The 23,467-nt window shown below is 47.1% G+C and overlaps 1 protein-coding gene across 10 annotated transcripts in view; it reads left to right on the top strand.

Moving 5' to 3' along the window:
- The first annotated feature begins 7,742 nt into the window (after window positions 1-7,742).
- Window positions 7,743-23,467, top strand: part of B3gntl1 (UDP-GlcNAc:betaGal beta-1,3-N-acetylglucosaminyltransferase like 1) — a 60,434-nt gene continuing 44,709 nt past the window's right edge. For 8 of the 10 annotated variants that reach the window (XR_008718422.1, XR_008718423.1, XR_008718424.1 and 5 more), the window contains exons 1-3: window positions 7,743-7,859; window positions 9,509-9,625; window positions 9,713-9,812. Coding sequence is in view for 7 of the 10 variants with exons in the window: in XM_055592664.1 (XP_055448639.1) it covers window positions 7,812-7,859; window positions 9,509-9,625; window positions 9,713-9,812 (265 nt within the window). In the remaining 3 variants the exon portion in view is untranslated. Of the gene's footprint in view, window positions 7,860-9,508; window positions 9,626-9,712; window positions 9,813-23,467 lie in introns of those variants that run through there. The other 2 variants (XM_055592668.1, XM_055592669.1) reach the window with 2 other exon arrangements.

The following is a 23,467-nucleotide window of genomic DNA, read 5'->3' as shown; positions in this document are numbered from 1 at the left end:
GTCTCACTGCATATAATAGGATGTTAGTCCTAGGCCGTTCCTGCCGCTCCATCAAACAAACCACTCAAGTTAAATAGATAATGTAGCTTGCTGTACACCCACACCACCCTGATGGGACCTGACATCTTACCCTAAATTATCCTAGACCTGGAAGGGTATCTGACCTTTAACCCCCAAAGCATCCTCAAGTGCTGTGTGCACAACAGGGTAGTTCCTTTTGCAAGTGAAGGTGCTTTTATGTTCTTATTCCAAATGTGGGTCAGGCTCCTTCATCAAGCATGGCCTACCCTTTGTCCTTATCCTGACTCCAGAAGGGGTCTTGGTTGCTTTTTGTCAACCTGACACGAGTCTGGACTTACCTAGAAAGAGGGAATCTTAACTAAGAAAATGGCTATCTGCAAGTCTGTAGAACATTTCTTGATTAATGATTGACGTGGAAGGGCCCTACCCACTGTGGACAGTGCTGTGCCTGAGCAGGCGGCTCAGGATGATTTAAGAGAACAGGCTGAACAAGCCTAAGCAGCACTGCTCCGTAGCTTCTGCTTCGGTATCTGTCTCCAAGTTCCTTTTTTGAATTCCAGCCTTGACTTCCTTTAATGATGAACCGTGATGTGGGAGCGTAAATGAAACAAACCCTTTGCCTCCCCGAGTTCCTTTTGGGCATGGTGTTTTACCACAGCAATAGAAATCTAAAACAGTGGCTGGATGGGCCCAGGGCTCAGGACATCGTAGATCCTTTAGGACCCACAAAGGAGCTTAGATTAGACCCAACCATTCCAGCCTCAGGAAGTAGACAGTTCTCTAGACACAGGGAAGGCCTGGGGTTCAACACTGCTATAGACTTCATACTGGAGTCCACATGTTCTGGTCCCCTCTCCTGCAGCACCAGAGCCTGAGAACAGAAATACTCCACATGTAAACCTCTGGCTCACACTGTTTTCTTGGCTGTAGGGAGGGAAGCGTAGATTCCTGGTCAAGACAAATACTTCACACGGGATTTCTATGCATATAGTTTCTACAGAGAATGCCTTTTCCTGCCATAGCAGACCTATCCTTTCCTGAAATGGGGCTCTGGGTAAAGACACTTATCCCCACAGGAGGCCCCTTGGATGTCCATAGCTTTGTCACAAGACAGTTCTGAGTGCCTGCAGAGATCACTATTAGAGTCTAGCCACCACAGGCTTCATTTTCCCTTCTCAGGATCTGCCTGTGGTCTTGGAAGCTTCAGCCACACCCTCAAACCATTTCCCATGGCTTCTAGGAGGCCCATGTGAGAAGAAAGCCACCCCATCAGAGGTCATGACCCGAAGGGTCAGGACTGTCTGGTCCAGTAACTATGCCAGGGAATGGGAAAGGCTGGCAGTTTTGAGCAGGGTTTGCCCTTTGGTGTTCAAAGTTGTGACCTGCAGAGATAGCAGCTGATATTGGGTGGTGTCAAGGCAGCGCTGGAAACCCTTGAAAGAGGGGGCAGCTTGTCACGCACACCAACCCTTCCCTCCAGAGGAGCTGGCCTCAGCTGTTTGCTCCTGGATAGTCTGACTCTCATGTGGCTGACAGGCCATGATGAGTATGGCTCATGCGCTCTCGGGGACTGTTGTATGACATGATTTCTGGGGAGACCTCAATAAACGTCATTCCAGATAGGGACCTGACGACGGACTAAAATACAGACAGACACCACCACAGTCAAACTCAGTGAACCAGTGAATTTTACTAGTATTAGTTACAGAAGTATCGGTGAAGGGAGAGTCACAGGAGCGGAACTGACTCAAACACAGCTGCATTAGCAAAGCCTACCCCAGCATGGATGACAATTCAGAGAAGCTGGAAGCCTGAGCACACTGTATAGCCTGGAGGCAGCTCCACAGGTTAGAGTGTCCTTTCCACCTGGCTTAGCTGGTCTGAGCCTCTTCCCGGAAGCTCAGCTGATTTCTGGTTCTTCCATGCTGTTTGGCTGGTCTCTGTTTCTTCTGAACTGCTGGGCTGGTCTATGCTTCTTCCAGAGGCTGAACTGGTGTGCTAGCTAGTTTTATGACATCTTGACACAAGCTTGAGTCATTGGGAAGAGGGACGCTCAGCTGAGAAAACGGCCCACCAGAGTGGCCTGAGGACAACCTGGGGTGCACCTTAAGAAGTGATGGATGTGGGAGGGTCCAGCCCATCGTGGGCGGTGCCAGCCATGGCCAGATGATCCTGGGGTGTAAAATAGAAGCAGGCTGAGCACGTCTATGGGGAACAAGTAATTAGCTCTTCTCTATGGCCTTTGCATCAATCACTTCCTGCCTCCAGATTCCTGCTGACTTCAGTGATGGCGGTGCTGTGGAACTGTGAGCTAAAACAAACCCTTTCCCCTCGAATTACTTTTGGTTATGGTGTTTGATCACAGCAATAAAAACCCTAAGACAGCTGGCTTCTGCTTCCTCTGGGGGGAGTGAGTTTGTCTAAGGATGACTCTCAACAATTTTTGCTATTTATTCGCTCTTGGGGAAGGAGGAGCCTAGTGAATCTGGTCAGCTTTGAGGACTTCCTGAAGCAATTTTGAGCCATTCACTTTCTGTGTTAAAGAGCATCCCTGAGGATGGAGTGTGTTTCATCTCCCCTTGTATCTTAGTTAGGGTTTCTATTGCTGTCATGGAACACTGTGACCAAAAAGCAAATTGGCGAGGAAAAGGTTTATTTGGTTTACACTTCCATACCACTGAAGGAAGTCAGGACAGGAACTCAAACAGGACAGGATCCTGGCCGAAGGAGCTGAAGCAGAGGCCATGGAGGGTGCTGCTTACTGGCTTGCTCCCCATGGCTTGCTCAGCCTGCTTTCTTAGAGTCCAGGACCACCAGCTCAGGGATGGCACCACCGTCCATGGGCTGGGCCCTCCCCCATTGATCACTAATTGGAGAATGCCTTACAGCTGGATCTTGTGGAGGCGTTTCCTCAGCTGAGGCTCCTTCCTCTCTGATGACTCTAGCTTGTGTCAAGTCCACACAATACCAGCCAGTACAGCTTAGAACACCGTGTCATCAGCTATGCTGTTGTTGTGCTTCCCCTTTCATAGTCTGTGTCTGAAGAAGTTGCCCTCCAAGATGGAAGGCAAACTGCTGCACCACAGGGGCATGCCCTCCTTCGGGAACACATCCTAACCACCTAGTTATTCTCTGACTACCTCTCAGGGTTGCCTTATCAGAACTCTCATCCCCAAGGAGCACGTGCTGCTGAAAGACAGAACTCTTGGGGTCATGTCCACAGCAGGTCTATTTTCTGTAGATTATATTTCTAAAAAGCATCATGAATGAAACTTTAAATTCCAAGTGTGAGGTACGACTAGCCTATAAAATATAGAGGTAGCATAGAAAAGGGAGCTTTATATGCCCTTAGCCTGTCTTTGTCTTGAGAATTGAAGGTTTTTGGAGGGGTGCAGTTTTCTACAGTCCAGGCATCCTGACTTTCAGCAGGAGAGGTTCACTCCTCAGTAAATTGAGGTCTGTCCCAGAAACAACAGTGGAGGTCTTGAGGCTTTGGCTATACTGAGAGCCCATCTGGCTATTGCTTTAAAGCTTTCATCTTGGCCTTTGCTGCTTGTGTACCTGACAGACCGTCACTGAGGGCCCAGTAATGCCCAAGTCTTGTCAAGTGGATCTGCACTGAGTCTTTGACTCTGGTACCAGCATTGTGAAGTTATAAACTTTAGAAACTAGCATCTGGTGTGTTTGGAGTGCGATAGCAAAATATCATAGTCTGGGTAAGTTATTTTTTAATTATTTTGGTTTTTCGAGACAGGATTTCTCTGTGTAACCTTGGCTATACTAGAACTCACTCTATGGATCAGTTTGTTCTTTTAATCAGAATCTGCTTGGCTCTGCTTCCTGAGTGCTGGGATTAGAGGTGTGCCCCACCACCACCAGGCATAGTCTACATAAGTTATGAAGAGTAGAATTTTATTTTCCATAGTTCTGAAGGCTGGGAATCCATGATCAATGATCAATATGCTAGGAGTCTCAGTGTTTGGTGATGGAACGTCCTCAGAGAGGCGCCTCTTGTTGTCCTCACATGGCAGAAGATGCACAGGCTCCCTAAGTGCCTTATGTGTGGCAACTAATTCCATGAAATAAGTACCTCCTAAGAAGCCCCATCTAACATCCCATACATGGGCCTGGGAGACATGACATTTCAGACCACAGCAGTTTGCTCTCCCTTTAAGTCCTGGCAGTTAGCACTGAGACCTCTAAATAGGCACAGGTAGCTTTCCCCCACCTCCTGTACATGTAGCATTAAGCTGCAGCTTCAGGAGTTTTGTATCACTCTTCTTCAGATGCTCATAACTGCTCATCCACATCCTTTATCCTGCTCTTCTTTCCTCTGATTCAGGACCACACACTTTTGACACAGTAAACACAATGCCCTGTCCATTTCCCATCTGCCTGCGATGGTACCAGTCTGCATAGCCTGGTCCTTTGGTGGTGTTTTGATGAGACTATCTACCTCAAGCGGCTAAGCTTCGGTTCCACCACTTTGGATTTCAGAACAGCACCTGCTACCACCAGGAGCTTCTGCAGTGCTTTGGCACTCTAAATGTTTGCAAAAGGGAGCTTCCAGGTGTTGTGTGCCAAGACTTTTCCTGGGGAGATGGAACACAAATGTCTACTCACCCTTTATCATGACAGATTAAAGCACAGACACCACTCAAGTCCAATTTGGTGACCCAATGAGTTTTATTAAGGTTGCTTTCAGGAGAAGTGACTCAAAGACAGCTACATCACCAAGGCCCACCCCAGCATGAGTGACAGCTCACAAAATCTGGGAACCTGGAGCACACTGCCCAGCCTGCAGGCAGCTCGACAGGTTGGCAAGGAATACTTTCTGGGTGCCTCAGTTCCGGGAGCTTGGCTGGTTTCCGCTTCTTCAAGGTCTGGCTCAATCTTCTTTGCAGCTCAGCTTCCTTTATTTTGAGAGGGACTTCCTCAACTTTGATTTTTTTAATCTGGCAGGGAGGGACCTAGTGAGTCTGGCCAGTTTTAGGAACTTTCTGAAGCTATTTTGAGTTGTTGGCCTTCCTGCTTAAGAAGCTTCCCTGAAGAATGGATGTTTCCATGTCAGGGGAAATAGCAGGAAATAGCACAATAGCAGGGCCATCAAGAAGGCTCATCATGAAGAGCACTGGTTGTTCTTGTGAGGACCTGCGTTTGACTCCAGCACCCCAAGTCTGTTCATAGCCATCTGTAACTCCAGTTCTAGGAGATCCAGCTCCCTCTTCTGGCCTCCACGCGTGTGTGTGAGACACAAGTGGCTCCAGCCCACTCCAAATGTCAGGTGCTGCAAAGGTGCAGAAGCTCCCTGTGCCTCCGAAGCTCCCTGTGCCTCCTTACCTCTGACTCCTGACCCCCAGCCCGTTCCGGGAGCCAGAGTGCTGCTACTACTACATCATTTAAGAGTAAACTATTCCCTACACGTTAACTCCGAGGGGACACAGGGTCTTTAAAAAAAATTCTCAGATTGCTTTGGTTAGACTTAAAGATAAGGTTGTATTTCCACTCGTTTAGTGCTTTCTATTTTCTACTGGCTTTTCAGATAAGATGCAGTTTCAGTAAAAATATCATACATGATATAGTGCTTTGCTTTGTAAGAAGCTGTAGAATATTTTGCATTTGATCTTAATTTTTAAAAGAAAACATTTTTTTTTTCCTGTGGGAGAGGTGCTCATAGACATGCCCATATGCCTTAGTTTAAAAGCAATTAAGAGTACTAACCTGAGTGGGTGAGCCTAGGTAAGAGGGGCAGAGTGCTAGCCAAAGCACACCGATTTACAGGGCTCTCACAGTTTTTGTCACCTGTGGGGAGAGTTGGAAAGCTCTCACAGTGACCTGCAGAGGGTCTTTCCTAGCCCTGTTCCAGCTTCATGGAAGAGAGTGAACACTGTTTATACAGGCAGGAATCAGCTTGGCAATGCCTAGAACAGGCTTTAGAGACAGGTTGGGCTCCATGACATCCCCTAAGGTTAAGCTGATAGATTGCTAAGGGTACTAGGTTTTTGCTGAACTTTGCTGAACTGCCAGGGACCATGTAGATTCTTTCCTGGTGGGGGGGGGGGGGGGGGAACCAGGTCACTGTTTTCTACTGAGGAAAGTATTTCTTTTAAATTTTCTCTGATATTTTTATTTAAATTTAGATTTTTAAAAAATGTATTCACTCATCCCAGTCCCATCCTACCTCCCTCTTCCCCTAGTCCTCAGAAAGGGGGAGCCCTCCTCCCTTACCAACTGATCCCAGCCTATCAAAGCTCATCAGGACTGCCTGCATCCCTTCCTCTGTAGCCTGGCAAGGCCACTCTGCTAGGGGAAAGTGATCGAGGAGCAGGTAACAGAGTCCATGTCAGAGGGAGACTGAGCTGCCTATCAGCTACATCTGAGCAGGGGACCAGCGCTGCGGTCCTCTAAAGCTTTTCTGGGACCTCTTGCTATTTTTAAATTACATTTTATTTTGTTATCTGGCACCTGTGTCGGGGCGTGGGCGTGGAGGAGCCAGAGCCTGTATATTTGGAGGTCGGAGGCTATCTGTGCAGTGGGCTCTCTCCTTGACACTGCGTGGGTGCCAGGGCTCAAAGCCGGGTTTTAAGGCTTGGCAGCAAGGGCCTTTATCCGTTGAGCCACCTCTCCTCCCCATCCCCTGCTATTTTTAAGTGTGGAAACTCTTGAGGGCTGCTTGGTGCCAAGGCCAGTGGGTGACCTCAGTGTCACCCCTCAGAAATGGAAGGTGTAGATGACCAAAATATGCCATCTTAAAATACACTTCTTTCAGAGAAACTGCAGGCACAAGCGTAAGTCAGAAGAGCACTCTGGAAGAGAAATGCAGGTGGTTACCCGCACTGGCACCCAGGTGTTTTCTCTGAGGACCCTCTCCTGGATCTGCGTTCCCACCCTCTTTCAGCCTCCTACTGTCTCACGCAGCCCAGGGACTGTCACCTGTCCTTGGAAAGCAGTTTCCTGAGACCTTTCGACACTTGGGGACTCCCACAGCTCATAGAACGCCCCCTTCTCAGGTCACCCTCCAGGAGCCCGTGCGTCTCTGTGCAGCAGAGGAACTCAGCCATCGGCTTTGATGGAGCTTCGTGCCTCCGAACGCAGGCGACAACTCGAGCGCGCTGGGTCCATACAAAGTAGGTACCGTCGGCCACTCCAGACAGAGGCGGCCCAGACCCTCCCACCGCGTGGGGCCCTTCTTCCCCGCCGGGAGCAGTCAGACCGAACGACTCAGATGAAATGTCGCCTGTTTTCAACTTATTGCCATTTCCCCTTTCAAAGTTGTACAGGCCCAACCTCAGGTGTTCGGGTTTGGATTTTTAAGTCACCCCCTACTTGCACAGGGAGGCGCCCCTCGCAAGCTCCCCGTCCCGAAGTATTTCTACAACATTCGTTTGCCCGTGGGCTCCGGTGGGCGCTTATTTCCACCAGGTGGGGCGAGACGGCTTCCGCAGGCCAAGAAGCCGCAGAGACAAGAGAGCCTGGGCTGTGGACAGCCGCAGCCCGGGTTCCGGAAGCCAACCCTGCTCGCTCACGCCCGCCCCGCCGGGCCCCGCCTCCTCCCCGCGCCGCGGCCTCCCTGGCTGCCCCGGCTCGCCCGCTCCGCCCGAAGCACCGCCTTCCCGCGCTGACGGACGGGTCTCTGCACCCATAGGACGCGGCTGTCATCCGACCCCGCCCGCGTGGCTCCGCGCCGATCGGAAGTGGTCCGGCCCGCGCACCACCTCCCGGAGCTGTTCGTGCACGCTCGGGCTCCCGGGCAGACCGCGCGTGCCAAAGGAGGGCGGTGGCGCCCCGCCATGCAGCTCCCGGAGAACGCCACTACGCGCGGCCCCCCGGCCCTAGTGGTAGGTATGGCGGGGTGACACACGGCGCCTCCTTTCGCCCCCTCTGTTGCTTTTTCTCCCACCCCGACCCGGGATTCATCCACTCCGGGCTCGCAGCCTCTGAACATTGCCCCAGCTTGGAGGGCTCCCACCATTCCCTGGTGGGCCTATGGCACGGGTGCCCGAGCTCCTGCCGTACACAAACCTGCACACCTACCTGCCCAGCACTCTCGCGTCCCACCCCTGCCAACCCCCAGGTCCTGCCACACCTGTCCCACCTACCCAGCTGGTGGGTTAGATGTCAGGGTCGGTGTGATTCACCGGCTCAGCGCCAAGTGGATTGTGTGTTTCATGCCAGTCTTACTGAGATTGGGAACCGGTAAATCAAGGCCTATCGTCAGAAAAAATGTACATTGTATCGTTTTTATGTTGTTAGGTCCGTATCTCTGGCTGGCCTGCAACACTAACCGTGAAACTGCGTGCCGTTTACCGATAACGAGTATGCGTCACCGCACCTTTCTTCATTTTAAATCTTGTAGGTCTTGAGAAAATTAAACATGTTCTCTTTTCCTTTACAAAGTAAGTCCAGAGGACTGGGGTGTAACTGACATGCATGTGCAAGGCCCTGGGTTCAGCCCCCAGAAGCTCAAATAAATGACGAATAAGAAGTCTAAGAACAAGCACAAACAGGATAAAATGCGACTTTTGGATCATCAGCTCTTGAGAGAGCATTTCCTTAAAGAACTTGGTACATGATGCCTTCAACACTCATTTATAAGCTTTTTATAGCCCATGTTCAGATTCAGTAATTTAAAGCTGTATATTATACGTTATCTTTAATAATGTAGATATTATATACATTACTTGTAGACCTTGTCTGTTCTATGTAGCTATGTAACATGTACATACCTGTGTGTCTATGTTCACACCTGCCTAAGCTGCTGGTTTTCCTGCTCAGAAACAGCTCCACTTTTCGCACATTGACTCGGGTGATGCCAACTGTTAACTTCTGTGGCTGCTCTTACTGTGAGAGAGAGCTGAGACAGTGCCCATGACAGCTGTTCTTCTGCTACTAAGTTTCAGTGGTTTTATTCCACACCACTTTAGGAATTCTTGACCTTGTGCTGGTGCCTGAATTCACATATGGGCAAAGATTAAAGGCCTGTACGTGTCCTCTTGGTCCAGCGGCTTTGGGATGAGCCGTGATGACCCCTGTGAGGTCACTCTGTTGGAGTCTGGTTCTCACGAGCAGGGGATAGGTGTTTAACTAGAATGGTGATGCTTTTTGCCTCATGGTTAAAATGATGAATTTGCCATTGAATTAGAGGTCATTTTGATGCTTTTTAGTCCCCCCTTCCAAAAGCATCTAGAGGGGAATGGGTAGATGAGTGGGTAAAGGTACTTTCCGCCAAGGGCCATGTGTACACATAACAGCAGATGAGTGAATGGAGCACTTCTTTAAAAGCACCAAGAACTTAAGGGGGACCTAAGACCTCTTAAATATTATGGACCAAGTGACTGTCAAGAGCTTAGGAGGAACAGGCATCTTTGGTTTGTTGGGCTAGGCCACCTGGAGGCCAGAGCCTCGTTTTCTGGGGTAACATTTCACAGGTGGTGAAGGGCGTGCAGCTCCCCAGGGCTGTTTGTTAACTGGTTTCTCCGACTTCTAGTCCATTGTCCTCCCGGTGCACAATGCCGAACAGTGGCTGGAGGAGTGCTTGACGTCTGTTTTACAGCAAGACTTTGACGGCACCACGGAGCTCTCGGTTTTTAATGATGCCAGCAAGGTATTTATGGGGCAGCTGCTGGGTGATTGAATGTTTTACAAACCACATTTGAGGGAACTTTCCTGAGCTGGCGTGTCACACGTACAGGACAAGTCAAGAACCATCATTGAAAACTGGAAGGTGAAACTGGAGGATTCCGGCATCTCTGTCGTCATCGGAGGCCATGACTCTCCTTCTCCCAGAGGAGGTAACAGAGCAGATTGTAATTATGAGTTCTTAGAAACCTACCAACTTGGTTTTGTTTGTTTGTTTGTTTTCTGAGGAAGGGTTTCTCTGTGTAACAGCTCTGGCTGTCCTGGAACTCAATCTGTAGGCCAGGCTGGCCTTGAACTAACAAAGATCTGCTTGTCTCTGCCTCCCTGGTGCTGGGATTAAAGGCATATGCCACTGCTGCCTGGCTCAGCCTGCAAACTTAAATGATTCATATTGTTAGAGTCTAGAGAAAAGTGTCCTGGTGATATTCAGGTCTGGTGGTTAGGTCTGCTGCCCACTGAGAACCAAATGGGCCTCAGTTTCTCTCTTTCTCTCTCTCTCCTGAACTGGAACTCACAGAGCTCTTTCTGCCTCTGCCTACCGCTGCCTCCCACCAGCCAGTTTCTCATTCTTTGGAAAAGGTTTATTGTTGTCTCAGTGTTTGTGTCCACTCCCAACCCATGTGTAGGTTTTAGGAGGTGTCTTGAGAGGCGATGGGTCATCGGGTAGAGACTCATGAATGGAAATAGGACTAGTGCTTTAGAGAAGAGGCCCCACATAGCCCTTTACACTTTTCATGTGCGAGGACAAAGGGAAAATAACCACTGTGAACCAAGAAGCAGCCTTCACCACATACCAAATCTGCTAGTGCATGGATCTTGAATGTCTGGGTTTCTCTTAAGGGCATGGGTTACTCTGGTCCAAGGCAATCGCTGATGTGGTTCATGTCTACAGATTTGTCAGTTCTGGACATTTAATATCAATGCAACCATAATATGTACTCTTATAACTAACTTAATTCCTTAAGCACAGTTTTATTAATATCAATCTATTGTAACATATTAATATTTCATTCCTTATTAGAGAATAATTCAGTTGTGCAGATGAGCTATATTTTGTTTATCCATTGATGGGCATTTAGATTTTTCCATTTTTTGAAAATTCTCATCAGTGGTGCCAATACAAGTATTTGTGTAACAAAAATACAACTATTTTTGTTTGAACACTGGTTTTCCAACTGTTTTGAATCTATAAACATTGTTTTTCAAATCTATTGAGCATATGCCTTCTATTTTATATTTACCAAGTTGAAGAACTGCAAAACTGGTCATGTTGGTGGTAGTACCGTTTTATGCTTTCCAGTGTGTTTTACTCACATCCTGACTGTCACCTGTTATTTTCTTCTATAATTACTGTTGTAGCCATTCTAGTGCGTGTGCGGCGTTTCATTGTGGGTCTGTCTGCGTTTTCCAAATGGTTAATGATGTTGAACCTTCCATGTGCGCTCTGGCTATGTGTATCTTTGGAGAAATTCAACTCTTTGTCCATTGTTTACTTGGGTAGTTTGTCTTTTCATTGCTGAGCTGTAGGAGCAATGTGTATGTGTGTGTGTTTACACATATTTATGGCGTACCAAAGCATTATTAGATAGATGTTTACATACGTTTTCTTACGTTTTTGGAGTTACCTTTTAGTCTCTTGTGGTAGCTACCTTTAGTACACAAACGTTTACAGCTGATGTCCAGTTTAGTTTTTCTTCATGGCCTGTCTTTTGGTGTCAATATCTAAAACAGCCATTACTAGGTCAAAGTTGTAAAGAAATTTCTCCTTTGTTCACTTTAGAGCTTTTTATTCTTTTAGCGCTTATATTTAGTCTTCAATCTATTTGGAGTTAGTTTTCATACATGACAGCTCCGTTGATATAAATGTCTGTCCCCTGACTTACATCTTTTTTGAAAAGTTTGTAGGTGTTATCTCATTTCAATAGCATTCAGCGTTTCTTTGCTTTTAAATGTTTATGGGTGTTCTGCCTTCGTGTGTCTGTGCACTGTGTGAGTGTGCCTGGAGGTGCCCTGGAGGCCAAAGACGGGGTCACATTCCCGGAGACTGAGCTTCCTGGGTGCTGGGGATTGAACTTTGGTTCTCTAGAAGAGCAGTTGGTGCTCTTAAGCACTGGGCCATATCCAGTCTTCAACAGCGTGTGCGCCCCACCCCCACCCCTTTTTCTCTGTGTAGCTCTGGCTGTCCTGGAACTCACCCTATAGGTCAGGCTGGCCTCAGACGCAGAGATCCCTCTGCCCAAGTGCTGGGATCACAGCTGTGCACCACCACGCCCAGCTGTCACGTTAACTCTTGTCAAACATCAGTTAACCACAGGTGCATGAGTTCTCCATTGTTCTGTGTGGCATCCTTATCCCTGTAGCCTGTTTTTAGCTATTGTAGCTTTTTGTGTGTTTTCTGTTTATCTTTGTTGCACATACAAGCAAACACTCAGCTATTGATATATATTTCAACCAGATAAATTGTTTTCTTAATTTCCTTCTTGGACTGCTCATTTTTATTAGTGTTGATACTGTAGATCTAACAGCTTTGATTAATTTGTTTACAAGCACTAATAGCTTTTCTTTTCTTTTTAAAGATAGTGTCATGTAATAATTGAGATAGCAGTAGTCTTTCTTCTGACTGTGATGTGTGTGTGTGCACGTGCATGTGTTCATGTGCTCATGTGTGTGTGTTCCTTGTAGCCCAGGCTATAGCGGCCTTAACCTCATGATCTTTCTGCTAAGTATCCTGGGCATTGTGCTTCTAGGCTTGTGCCACCATGCCTAGCTCCTGATTTTGACTTTTTCCTTTTCTTGTTTAATTGATTTGGTTAAAAGTTCTACTAAGTCTTGAAGTGGTAAACATGGGCATCCTTATCTGTACCCTGACACTAGGGTAAAGCTTACAGCCTTCCACTGTTGAGTGTGAGACTAGCTATGGGGTTTGCAACTGTTTTTTATTCAACTAAGGAAGTCCTCTTATATTGCTGGTTTATTGAATATCTTATTTTTAATGAAAGGAGTCGGTGGGGTGGATTTTGTGAAGTGATTTTATTTTTTGGCATCAATTGGAAAAGCTGATTTTTCCCTTCATCATATTAGATTATGTGTTGCACTGATGTCCAGTGTTGAACCATTTGTGCATTATTTGGGTAAGTCCCACTCAGTCATGCTGTGCAGTCTTTCTAGCGGACTGCGGAATTCAGTTTGCTGGAATCTTGTTAAGGGTGTGTGTGTGTGTGCGTGTGTCGTGCACATGTTTATGTCAGACGTCTGTCATTCTCAACCTTATTGTTTGAGACAAGGTCTCTCACTAACCCTGGTGTGTTGGTATAATGTTCTTTTGAGATGTGTACCCTTGTTCATTCAAATGCTGATTTCTCTCCCCGCTCTCTGGTTCAATACGGACATTGCATTGTGATACTTATTCTTAGCGTCACCTGTCTCAACTTTGTGTAAACATCCAAAATAAAGCAACCAGCCACAATGTTGAGCAAGGGAAAGGAGGCGGGAGAGGGGAGGAGCCAGAGGGCAGGAAAAGAGTGGGAGGCAAAAGGGTGGGGGTGGGGGGGCAGAGCTAGGAGAGCAGGGCTGGAGAAGAGATCGTGGAGAATGAACCAGACCAGAAGATTTCACAAAAAGCAAGTATAATGTGGGAAAACTGAATGGTAGAAACCACGTGGGCTTGGAGGTTTAGGATGGAGTAATGGTTGCCCAGCATTGTGTACTAGGTTAATTAAATAAACCCAGTCTCTGTGTGGTGATTTGGTTATACAGCTGTTTAGGATTAACAGCAAGCTTTACCAGAAGATATATCAATAGTAAATATTAGTGACCTAATATAACACTGGTGTTCACTGATTGGCCAAGACTAGCTGGCTGACACTCTTCCTGTCTGTGATTACCAGAGCTAAGATCATAGGCATTTAACACTGTGCTTGGCTTTTTACGTTTCTCAAAAAAAAATATATATATATATATATATATATATATATATATATATATATATATATATATATATATAGGCTGAGTTGGTTGCTTTTGGGGGTAATGGCCAGAGACCAAGCCCTTTATCTTCACGGGACTCCTCTGAACTCTTCCTTGGCAGCCCTAGGGACAGCGGCCACAAGTGCAGATGGACCAGCCAAGAATTGACCCTTTCAGAGAGTGGGACGGTATACTCAGTCTCTAAAGACAAAGCCAGGACCTACTTGTACCCACTGATGACAGGACTTGGCCCTGAGCAAATGCCTTCCCAAAGAAGCAAGAATGCAGTTTCTTCTGGGGTATCGCCATTGTTAAACACCTGCTGTCTGATCAGCCCAAAGCGAAGATACCCAGCAATATGGCTTTGTCCCTGTCTTTATCAGCTGCATGCCACTTAAAAGTTTAGTAGTAGCCTCAGCAATGTGAGTGTTAATGCCTGAAGCCTGGAGGAAGAAGGCCTTCTTGGCCTGTGCTGTAAGCTACCACAGTAGCTCTGTGAGGGGCAGTGGTGCCAGCACAGGGAGTAGCTCGCATCTCGTTGGCCAGCAGGACAGCCTCGGTCTCACTGAGGTCTTTTTCGTTGGTCAGCACAAAGCCCAAATTCCCCCAACCTGACTGTTTCTCAAGAGCTGAGTTGTTTGCCAGGTGCCCTCAGGATGGCTTTGGGCACACGCTGTTCTTGGCTATCAGCCTCACCACCTTCCCTCAGAGAAACATGCATGTATGTTGGAACCCACATTTCCTGCCACACAGTGAAGCATTTGGATGATTATCCAGAAGTTAGGTGATCTTAGGAAGTAGGTGGACTTCCAGGATGCCCAGCCTTTTCTGGGTATTATGGAAGTGCATCAGAGATTGCTAAGCAAGAGTTAAATTAGGTCACTCTAACAACTACACCTAGCAGATACTGCACATTGGGTCTTTTACATGGGTTCTGGGGATCAAACCTACTTGCCAAGTGACCCCTCCTCCTCACTCGGCTCCTTACACAATCACGCTCTAAGTCAGTTAGTGGAAGTTGAAATGCTATGTATTCACACTACCTTTTACAATTCTGTGTTCAACCTTCACTGGTGTTCTGGGTTTTGACTGGATTGAGGTCTTGTCAATCTTTTCAGCCTAAAGAACTTTAGTGGTTTTCTCAGGCTGATTTGCCATCAACAGATTTTCTCAGCGTTATCTGGGAGTGTCTTCATTTGTCTTTCCCTTTGAGAAGGAGACTCTGGGTGACAGTGTCTGTTGTCTGTGATGCAGTCCTCCGGCCCTCTCATTTCTAGTCAGCCAGCTGTTAGCGTCATTGCGGCTTCCTGCGTCATAGTGGCTTTCACTGTCAGCTCCACACTGCTAGAGTCATCTGAGAAGGGCTCTCAATCGAGGAATTGCCCGGGTCAGATTGCTCTGTAAAGGGGTTGTCTGTGAGGGACGGTCCTAGTTGTTAACTCAGGCGGGGAAGGCGGGCTCGTTCCCTGGGCTGTGTACTGAAACTAGCAGAACAGAGAGTGAGCCAGCAAGTAGTGTCCTCTCGGGCTTGTGCTGGAAGCTTCTGCGTGGTTTCTGCACGGACTTCCACAGTGATGGACTCTGCCCTGGAGGCCCTGGAGCAGATAAAGCCTTTCCTTCGCTACGATGCTTTAGGTTGGAGTGTTTGGTCACAGCGGTGGAAAGGAAACCTGTGCAGTGCTTACTCCTGCTTATCCACTTCCTGGATCTACAGTCAACTGAAAGCTGCTGAACGGGCCTGCCAGGGGTTTTCTGGAGCAGGTTGCTTGAAGTGAGAAGACCCACCCTGAATGTGGGTAGCACCTCCAGGTGGCAGGCTACGTAAAAGGAGGTAGAAGAAGGAAACTTTGCTTTTTGCCTGACTCCTTAACGCTCCCTGGCAAGTTCACCTACCTGTTGCTGCTGGCGCTGCTGCTGCCATCCTTGTCTAATGTCAAAACCCGGCCTCTCTGAGATTCTCGTGCGTACTGAAGATTCGCACTCTCCAGGAATCCTCTGGGCCTTTAGCACCAGATTGGATACTGCTGTAGCCAGCTTCCTGGACTACAGGGTTCCCAGCCTCTCCAGTGTGGGGCAGTGTTGTACGGGAATACTGTCTGAGCCAAGGCACTGCCGTTGTCAGTTGTGCAGAGCCTGCTCCCAAAAGAGAGCCTTTCTGCATGGAAGGAAGAGATCGTCACAGCCGAGCCTTTCTGCATAGAAGGAAGAGATCGTCACAGCTGAGCCTTCCCGCATAGAAGGAAAGGTTGGAAGATATCCAGCTAACCCTCCCAACAACTTGTTTTCAGTTTTGTCCTAATTAGTGGAAGGTTAGAGCAGGAGAGGGCCTCCGTCTGTGCAGCCCTGTGGAAGCTGCTGGGTGCAGGCCCTCCAAGGCCAGATCCTGCCTGTAACCCCTCACTCATTTCTCTGTAAGTTTAATAAATTCATCATTTCCCCCAGGTGAACTTTGGTGACATTATACCTCTGTTTGCTGGGACCTTAGGAGGAGGGGAAGGTGGTGTTTCTGTTTTTGCCAGGGATGGAATTTAAGCAACGGTTAGCCATTGGCAGGCTACCCAGACGTATGTTAAAGTCGACCTGATAAATGCTCTTGTAGCGTGTACTCGTTCTGTCTGTTGCCCCTCAACTCCTGGTTAATGCACCCTGCACGTGACACGTCGTTCCCTCCTGGCGACTCTGCAGAGTTCATTATATCTTTTGGCATTTTTTCTATGTTGTGACTCAGTTATTTTCCCAGATGGAGTTTGTTTGGCTTTCTAGGTGTTGATTGCTGTGTGTTTGACTGTCTGGGCCGGGTTCGGCCGTTGAGTTGTCCATGAATTTTTCTGCTTATTCTTTCCACCCCCTGCAGCACGTGCACCATGTGTACTGTGGGCTTAGTGGGTTCTTTATTCTCGGGTTCTTCCCCTTCTTTTTCTCTGTTCTTAAAGTAGCAAAATCTTGATCTGTTTCCAAGTCTCCAAATTCTGCCAGTGTCAATGTAGTCTGGAGTCTACAACTAAAAGTCAATTTTTGTTACTATGTTGCCACTTTAGAATTTTTTTTTATTTGGTTCTTTATTCTTAATTCTGTATTTTTATTAGTGCTGTTTTGAAAAATATGACATTGTTACAGCTTTATTTCTATAATCATAGCTTCTTTGCATTTAATGTATTTGTAGTGGCTGCTCTGAATCTCAGCTGTAAACCTGATGTCTGGCTGTTCTTACTGGAAGTTTCTGCCACTTACCCTTTGCCCTGAATGTAGGGCTTGCTTTCCTGTTTCTTCTCGTGCCGTCTGTGTTCTGCTGGAAAATGGCGGTATAGATGGTGGGTGTCTGGTTGCTGCTGGCATTGCTCACTTTCTTAGTGATCCCACTCAGACGCAAGTTCCCTAGGATGGCAGTGGTCTTCATTAGACCGTGAGCTTCTTTCTCTTTCCACGCCCTCGGCTCCAGTAACCACTGGCTGCTCAGTTTTTTGTTTTTGTTTAATGACACCATGGGGCATAAACTGCTGCAGAGTCTAATCCAGTCCAATTTAGGCCCCTTTGAAGGGATAGTTTCTGAGGTCAATGTTTTCAGTAGTAAATCTGTTAGGCTCCTGTCCCCATCACCTCTGTAGTTCTTTGGGACACCCAGGCCTGGGTTATCACCACATTGTTACATGTGAGGTCCATGCCTTTGTGGCCTATGCTCTGCTAAGCCTAATTCCCCTTGGCCATTGTGGTGGTTTGATAAAAATGGACTCCATAGGCTCGTATGTTTGGTCATTAGGGAGTGGTGCTACTTGAGAGGGATTAGGACATGTGGCCTTGTTAACGGAATTGTGTCACTAGGGATAGGCTTTGGGCTTTTAAAAGCTCAAACCAGGCCCAGCGTCCCTTTCTTCCTTCTTCCTGCTGTCTGTGGATCTAGATGTAGAACTTTCAGCTACCCGTCTGCTTACATGCTGCCATGCTTCTTGCCATGCTGGCGATGGACTAAACCTTGAAACTATAAGCAGCCCCAGTTAAATGCTTTCTTTTATAAGAGTTGCCATAGTCATGGTCTCAGTCACATGGTCCAGTCACAGTTCTGTGCTGCAGATGAGATAATAGAAGCTTCTTTCTACCCAAACTTGTTAAAGGAGCTGAGGGCTTGTGGCTAGCTGGACAGCAATCCCTGAAGTCAGCTGAGCTTGTCTGTCACCATGGGATGCCTGCCATGTGACCTGAGGTAAGGACACCCAGAGCCCCAGTTTTCTCCAGGACATTACTGCCAAGACAGAAGGAGCTGTCATTTCAGGGGTCTGGGAAGCAGACGAGGGCTTGCAGTTCTCATCCAGGAACTCCTAGCTCTCGCCAGCCCACCTGGAGCTTGGTTCACACTGGGTAGCTGGGTCAGAATGAGAAGTGTGTGTTGACTGGATTCATGCCAACTTGGCATAAGGTAGAGGAATCTGAAAGGAGGGAACCTCAACTGAGAAAATGTCTCCATAAGATCTGGCCATGGGACATTTCTTTTTCTCCTTCCTTCCTTCCTTCCTTCCTTCCTTCCTTCCTTCCTTCCTTCCTTCCTTCCTTCCTCTCTTTCTTTCTTTCTTTCTTTCTTTCTTTCTTTCTTTCTTTCTTTCTTTCTTTCTTTTTTTGTCTTGTTTTTCAAGACTGGGTTTCTCTGTGTAGCCTTGACTGTCCTGGAATTCTTTGTAGACCAGGTTGACCTCAAACTCAGAGATCCACATGCTTCTGCTTTTCAAATGCTAGAATTAAAGGCACATGACACTACCGCATGGCCTGTAGGGCATTTCTTAATTAGCGATTGATGAAGGAGGGACCAGACCAGTCCATTGTGGGTTGTGCCATCCTTGGGCTGGTGGTCCTGTGTTCTACAAGAAAGCAGCCTGAGCAAGCAAGTAAGCAGCACCCCTCCGTGGCCTCTGCATCAGCTCCTACCTCAAGGTTCCAGCTCTGCTTGAGTTTCTGTCCCACCTTCCTTCAGGATGGGCTGTGATGTGGAAATGTAAGACAAATAAACTCTTCCCTCCTCATCGCAATAGTAAACCTAGCTAAGACAGAAGTTGGTACCAGGATAATGAGGTGTTGTTGTGACAGACCTGACCATTTTGGTTTTGGGAGAATTGTGGAAGGACTTTGGAACTTTGGCCTAGAAAAACTACTGAGGATTGAGAGCTCAGTGAGCTGTTCTGTAGGAGCTTGGAGGATGGGAATGTTGAGAGCAGCGCAGACAGTGGAGGCCTGGCTTGTGAAATTTCACAGGGATGAGAAAACTCTACTGGGAATTTTATGTGAAGGATCTGTGGTGTCTGGTCACCTGGGGCTTGATTGGCAAAGGAACCAAAAAGTTAAAACTTTGCTTTGCTGGGACAATGGGTGTTGGCAGTTGGAGCTGAAGAATCAGCTGTGATTAGAGGAAACCAGCATCATTGAGGTGAAATCTTCTGGGAAGTGTTTCTTCGGGGTCAGCATACAGAAGCTGTGGTACAGATTTTTGCTGGATTGTGCCTCGTGCTGGCAGCTGAACTCTGTAGTGTCAGAGTCACCCAGCGGTATTGGTTTTGAAGGCATGAAGGGGTCATTGAGAGCAGCTGAGTTTTGACATTGAGTGGCTGGGTTGGAGCGCCTGAGGAGAGCCCGGGTGCCTGCTGTGAAGGTGCAGCCTAGTTGCAGCAACGAACTGCAGCATTTTGGAGATGATCACCAAGACCAGCAGCGGTAGTGGGATGGAGCCAGCCACAGCCTAGAAGACGAGCTGTGTGTGCTGCAGAAGGCAGAGCTGGAGAGGCGACCCGAGCCCTGTGCAGGAGCCTAGAACGTCATGTGAATCCTAGACACTGGGCACTGAGATATTTATACTTTTTTGGAGTTTAGTTTTGCTTTATTCAGATTCTGACCGCGCCCAGGTTCTTTCCTCTTTAAGTAAAGTATCTAATTTATTATTGATTTTACAGGACCCCACCATGGAGAGACTTTGAATTTTAAAGAGACTAGCTATTTTAAAGAGCCTGAATTTTTAAAGACCGTGGGATTTTTAAAACTTGGAGTATTTATATTGTAATGTTGCTGTTAATATGTGATCTTGGGGAAAAACTAAAAAGGAAGGGTTATGGCTTACCAGTGATGTGTTTGTATGTCAAGTTGACAAGGAGTCAGTGTAATATCCTCTTGCGTCTGAAAACCAGGAGCACCAACCTCATGTCTCTGTTGCCTTTGGCTTCCACTTTGCAGAGCTGGGAGGGAAAGAGAGGGCGCCAGCCTGGTCTACACTGTAGATATCCACTGTACGCACTGAGTTTGAGGAGATTCTTTTGATGATTGTTTCTTCATTTGCTGTATAGAGTAGTAGTTGTTAGAGACCATAAATGGTGTTTTGTCAGTACTTCTAGGCAGCTTTTCTGGGGAGTTTTTGTGCTGTCGTGCTGCAGCAGAACTTTAGTCCTATTAGCTTATAGTGTGACCCCTTGCTCTGCTATCTTAGAGGCCAGCCTAGGACCTACAGTGTGTGTGTCTTTAACTGTCTGCAACTTCCCTTTGAGTGTGTATGCCAGGGTCAGGGCCTGTAGAGTGGCACTTGCTTGCACCTGGCCTCGGCCACTGCTGCTACTACCTCACATTTTTACACTTGCCTTATGTGTGTTGTCTAATTTAGTTTACAGCTTTATGAAAGGGATATGAACAAAGAAGAGATTTCTTACATTTCCTCATATGTCTTTTTCCAGCGTCCTCCTTTGCTTTATGTAGAAGCTGATTCCTGTCTTACTATTGTCCTTCTGCCTGAAGGACTTCTGAAAACATTCTTGTAGTGATTGTCCTTTCAGATTTTATGTCCTTTCTAACAGTGTGAATGTTGACAGGTAGCTCTGTGATTGCTCATGTAAGTGTGTTTCCCTTCTGTCGGCTGCAGTTCTCCCCTATGGGTGGTGCCCCGCCCCCTGCAGCCATCTTGAAGCTCTTTGCCTGTCTATCTTCCCCTCCTTCCTTCTCACCTCCCTCTTCTTCTTTCCCTCATTTCCTTTTTTTCTCCTTCCATGCAGTTCATTTCCCTTTTCCAGATGCTCACTCACGGAAAGAGAAGGATTGGTCCCTCCTGTTCTGTACAGTTGAGAAGTGATTTCCCTGAAAGTGCTGTCAGGTTTCTGACTGTACTGCCATCTTGTCACCTAGTTTTCATTGTTCAAAATCCTGGGGTGAAATTAACCAACTGTATCAGTTTACTGCCTCCTCTACCTCTTGTTAGATTTTCACACATTATTTTGGACTTTCTTAGAAGATGGTCTAATCCTGATTAGACATTATTCTTTATTTATTTTCCTAATGTTTACTTCTCTATTTTGCTTGGTGTGAGAAGTCTAAAATGGTACTTCGACGTGACGTTGATGATGGCGGAGTCCAGAATGCTCCTGGCTTGCTGGCGGGAAAGAAGCGATCCCTCGGTGGCCAGCGAGTCTGGGATGAGACGGCCTTGCTGCGCATTCCCTTGCCCTGCCCTCCTCTTGGTGATGAAGGCCTACCAGAGCAAAACACTCCCCAGACAGAAACTGCTTTTCACAGATACATGTCTGCTTTGGCTAGTTAAGCTCTGTTCGTCTGGAGCTTTTGTGGTTATAAAGCAGTTACACTGCTGAAGCTTGTTGAGGTTCTTTTCTCCTGCCCCTCCCGCACTGCTTGCTTTTCCAGTAGGAAGATTCCAGCAGACAGGCTATAGAAATAGTGTTTTAAACATGTGACTCAGTGCTGTGGGCTAGGTGCCGACACAGAAGGAGATGCAGTTCCCTGGGCCTGGATTTCCCGGATGTTAACACCCTCATGGAGCTGTGGACATCTTGTTTCCACAGTAACACTTACTCTGGTTTCTGGTCACATGTTGTTTCCTCTCTCTTTCCCTTTGAAAATGTTTTTTTCATACATGTCCTTTTCAGTTTTCTGGAGCCACTACTTAAAATAATCTTTGTGCCGGGTATAGATGGTAAAGTATTTAAGATTCCTTCTTGTCTGCAATGCCTTCTTAAGTCCCACGTAGTGTGTCGGGGCAAAGAATTCTAGGGGCAAAATATTTTTTCTCATAATTGTAAAGGATCACCTCATTACCTTTGAAAGATACCGTAAAAGGTAGTCAGTACCTCAGTTTCGAAATTTGCCTTATAGTGTTTCTTCTCCTTGTGATGAGGCAGAGACTTCAAGGTCTCAGACTTGAAGAGGCTGTGTGCCTCATATAGTGCTTAAGATGAGAAAAGGGCTAGGTCAGGTCACTCTTAGTGATGGGTGCTCTGAGTTCTTCTCAATAAAAAGAAATTTAACATTTTAAACACTGATTTATAGTGTGAGTGGGTATGAGTGTAGGTCAGAGGGTAACTCTCTTTCTGCCGTGTAGGTTCTAGAACCACACTAACATCTACAGCGTTGGTGGCAAGCGCTTTTGCTCACTAAGCCGTCTTACCAGCTGTACACTTATACCAGTGTAGAGCTGGTAAGTTATTTGCCAAGAGATGGCTTTTTGCATCAAATATAGTATTGGCTGTATTTGAAACCATCTGTGATACTTTAAGTCCCTCCCTCTCTTCCTTCCTCTCTTCCTCCCTCCCTCTCTTCCTCCTACCTTCCCTCCTTCCTCTTTTTCTTCCTTCCTCCCTTCCTCCTTCCCTTCCTCCTTCCCTCCCTTCCTCCTTCCCTCTCTTCCTCCTTCCTTCCCTCTTTTTCTTCCTTCCTCCCTTCCTCCTTCCTCCCTCCCTCCTTCCCTCCTTCCCTCTCTTCCTCCTTCCTTTTCTCACTTCTTCCCTCCCTCCCTCCCTCCCTCCCTCCCTCCCTCCCTCCTTCCTTTCCTTCCTCCCTTCCTTCTTCCTTCCTCACCATCTCGTCATGTGCCCAGGCTGGCATCAGCCTTGGCAGCCCTCTTGCCTCAGCCTCCTGTTATTATAGGCCTGTGCTGCCGTGTTTGCATTACTTGATGATTCTTAGCGTGTACGTCACCCGTGAGCTCACACAGTCCTCATTTCAGGCTTTGGGGCAGGGCTGTCATCGTCCCCCAATATGTAGACACTACTCTAGGTAGCGTGGGATACTGGGTCTCAGTGTTTTAGAACCCTGAGGTACCCTTAGAAGATAGGAACATTTCTATCCGTTCTCAGTAAGCATAGATTGGCTGCTTTCTGAAAGTAGCTTATACTTTACGTGCTCCGAGTCTGAGAGCCTCCTGTGCTGATGTTACTGTCCTTTGCGGTCTCCTGCCAGTGTTTGTTGTTCTGGGTGAAGTACAGGACAGATATTGGAAGTTGAGTCAGGCTGCTAAGACTTAGCAGAACCTGGTCTGTCAAGATAAGTCCTCAGAAGTGTTGCTGTTTGAGGAAGCAGAACATCATGAACAACGTTTAAAACAAAATTTAAATAAAACTACTTTCTCGGGCTGAAGAGGTGGCTGAGTCAGTAAAGGGTTGTCTTACAAGTGTGGAGACCCAGGTTTAATTCCCAGAACCTGTGTCCCAAAAGCTGAGTGTGGTGGCATGTCTGGAGAAAGGCCAGTCCTAGGATAGTCCCATAGCCTGTTTAGTGAGATCCAGGCTCATGAGAGACCTTGTCTCAACGATGAACAGTATCTGAGCAGTGATGGCCGGTTCTGGCTGTACTCTTTCCATCCATTTCCATCTTGTGCATCTGGAAAATGTTAGTATTTTCTGGGCATTATTTTCTACTTTTATTATCTTTAGATTGAAATAGAAAGCTATACTATAGAATGTATGCTTCGACTTCTGAAACATGAATTTGTTGTTTAAAGGTTCTTTGATATTCTTTAGTTAACAATTTTGCAGCTTTTATTCATTGAACGAATAAGGCATTTTGATAACTGATGTTTCTTGTCTCCGCGTTA

This window comes from Psammomys obesus, unplaced genomic scaffold, assembly GCF_907164565.1.
Source record: "Psammomys obesus unplaced genomic scaffold, mPsaObe1.curated_primary_1811, whole genome shotgun sequence".
NCBI lineage: Eukaryota > Metazoa > Chordata > Mammalia > Rodentia > Muridae > Psammomys > Psammomys obesus.
The sequence above is the reverse complement of the archived record's forward strand: the minus strand, read 5'-3'. Positions and strand labels throughout refer to the sequence as shown.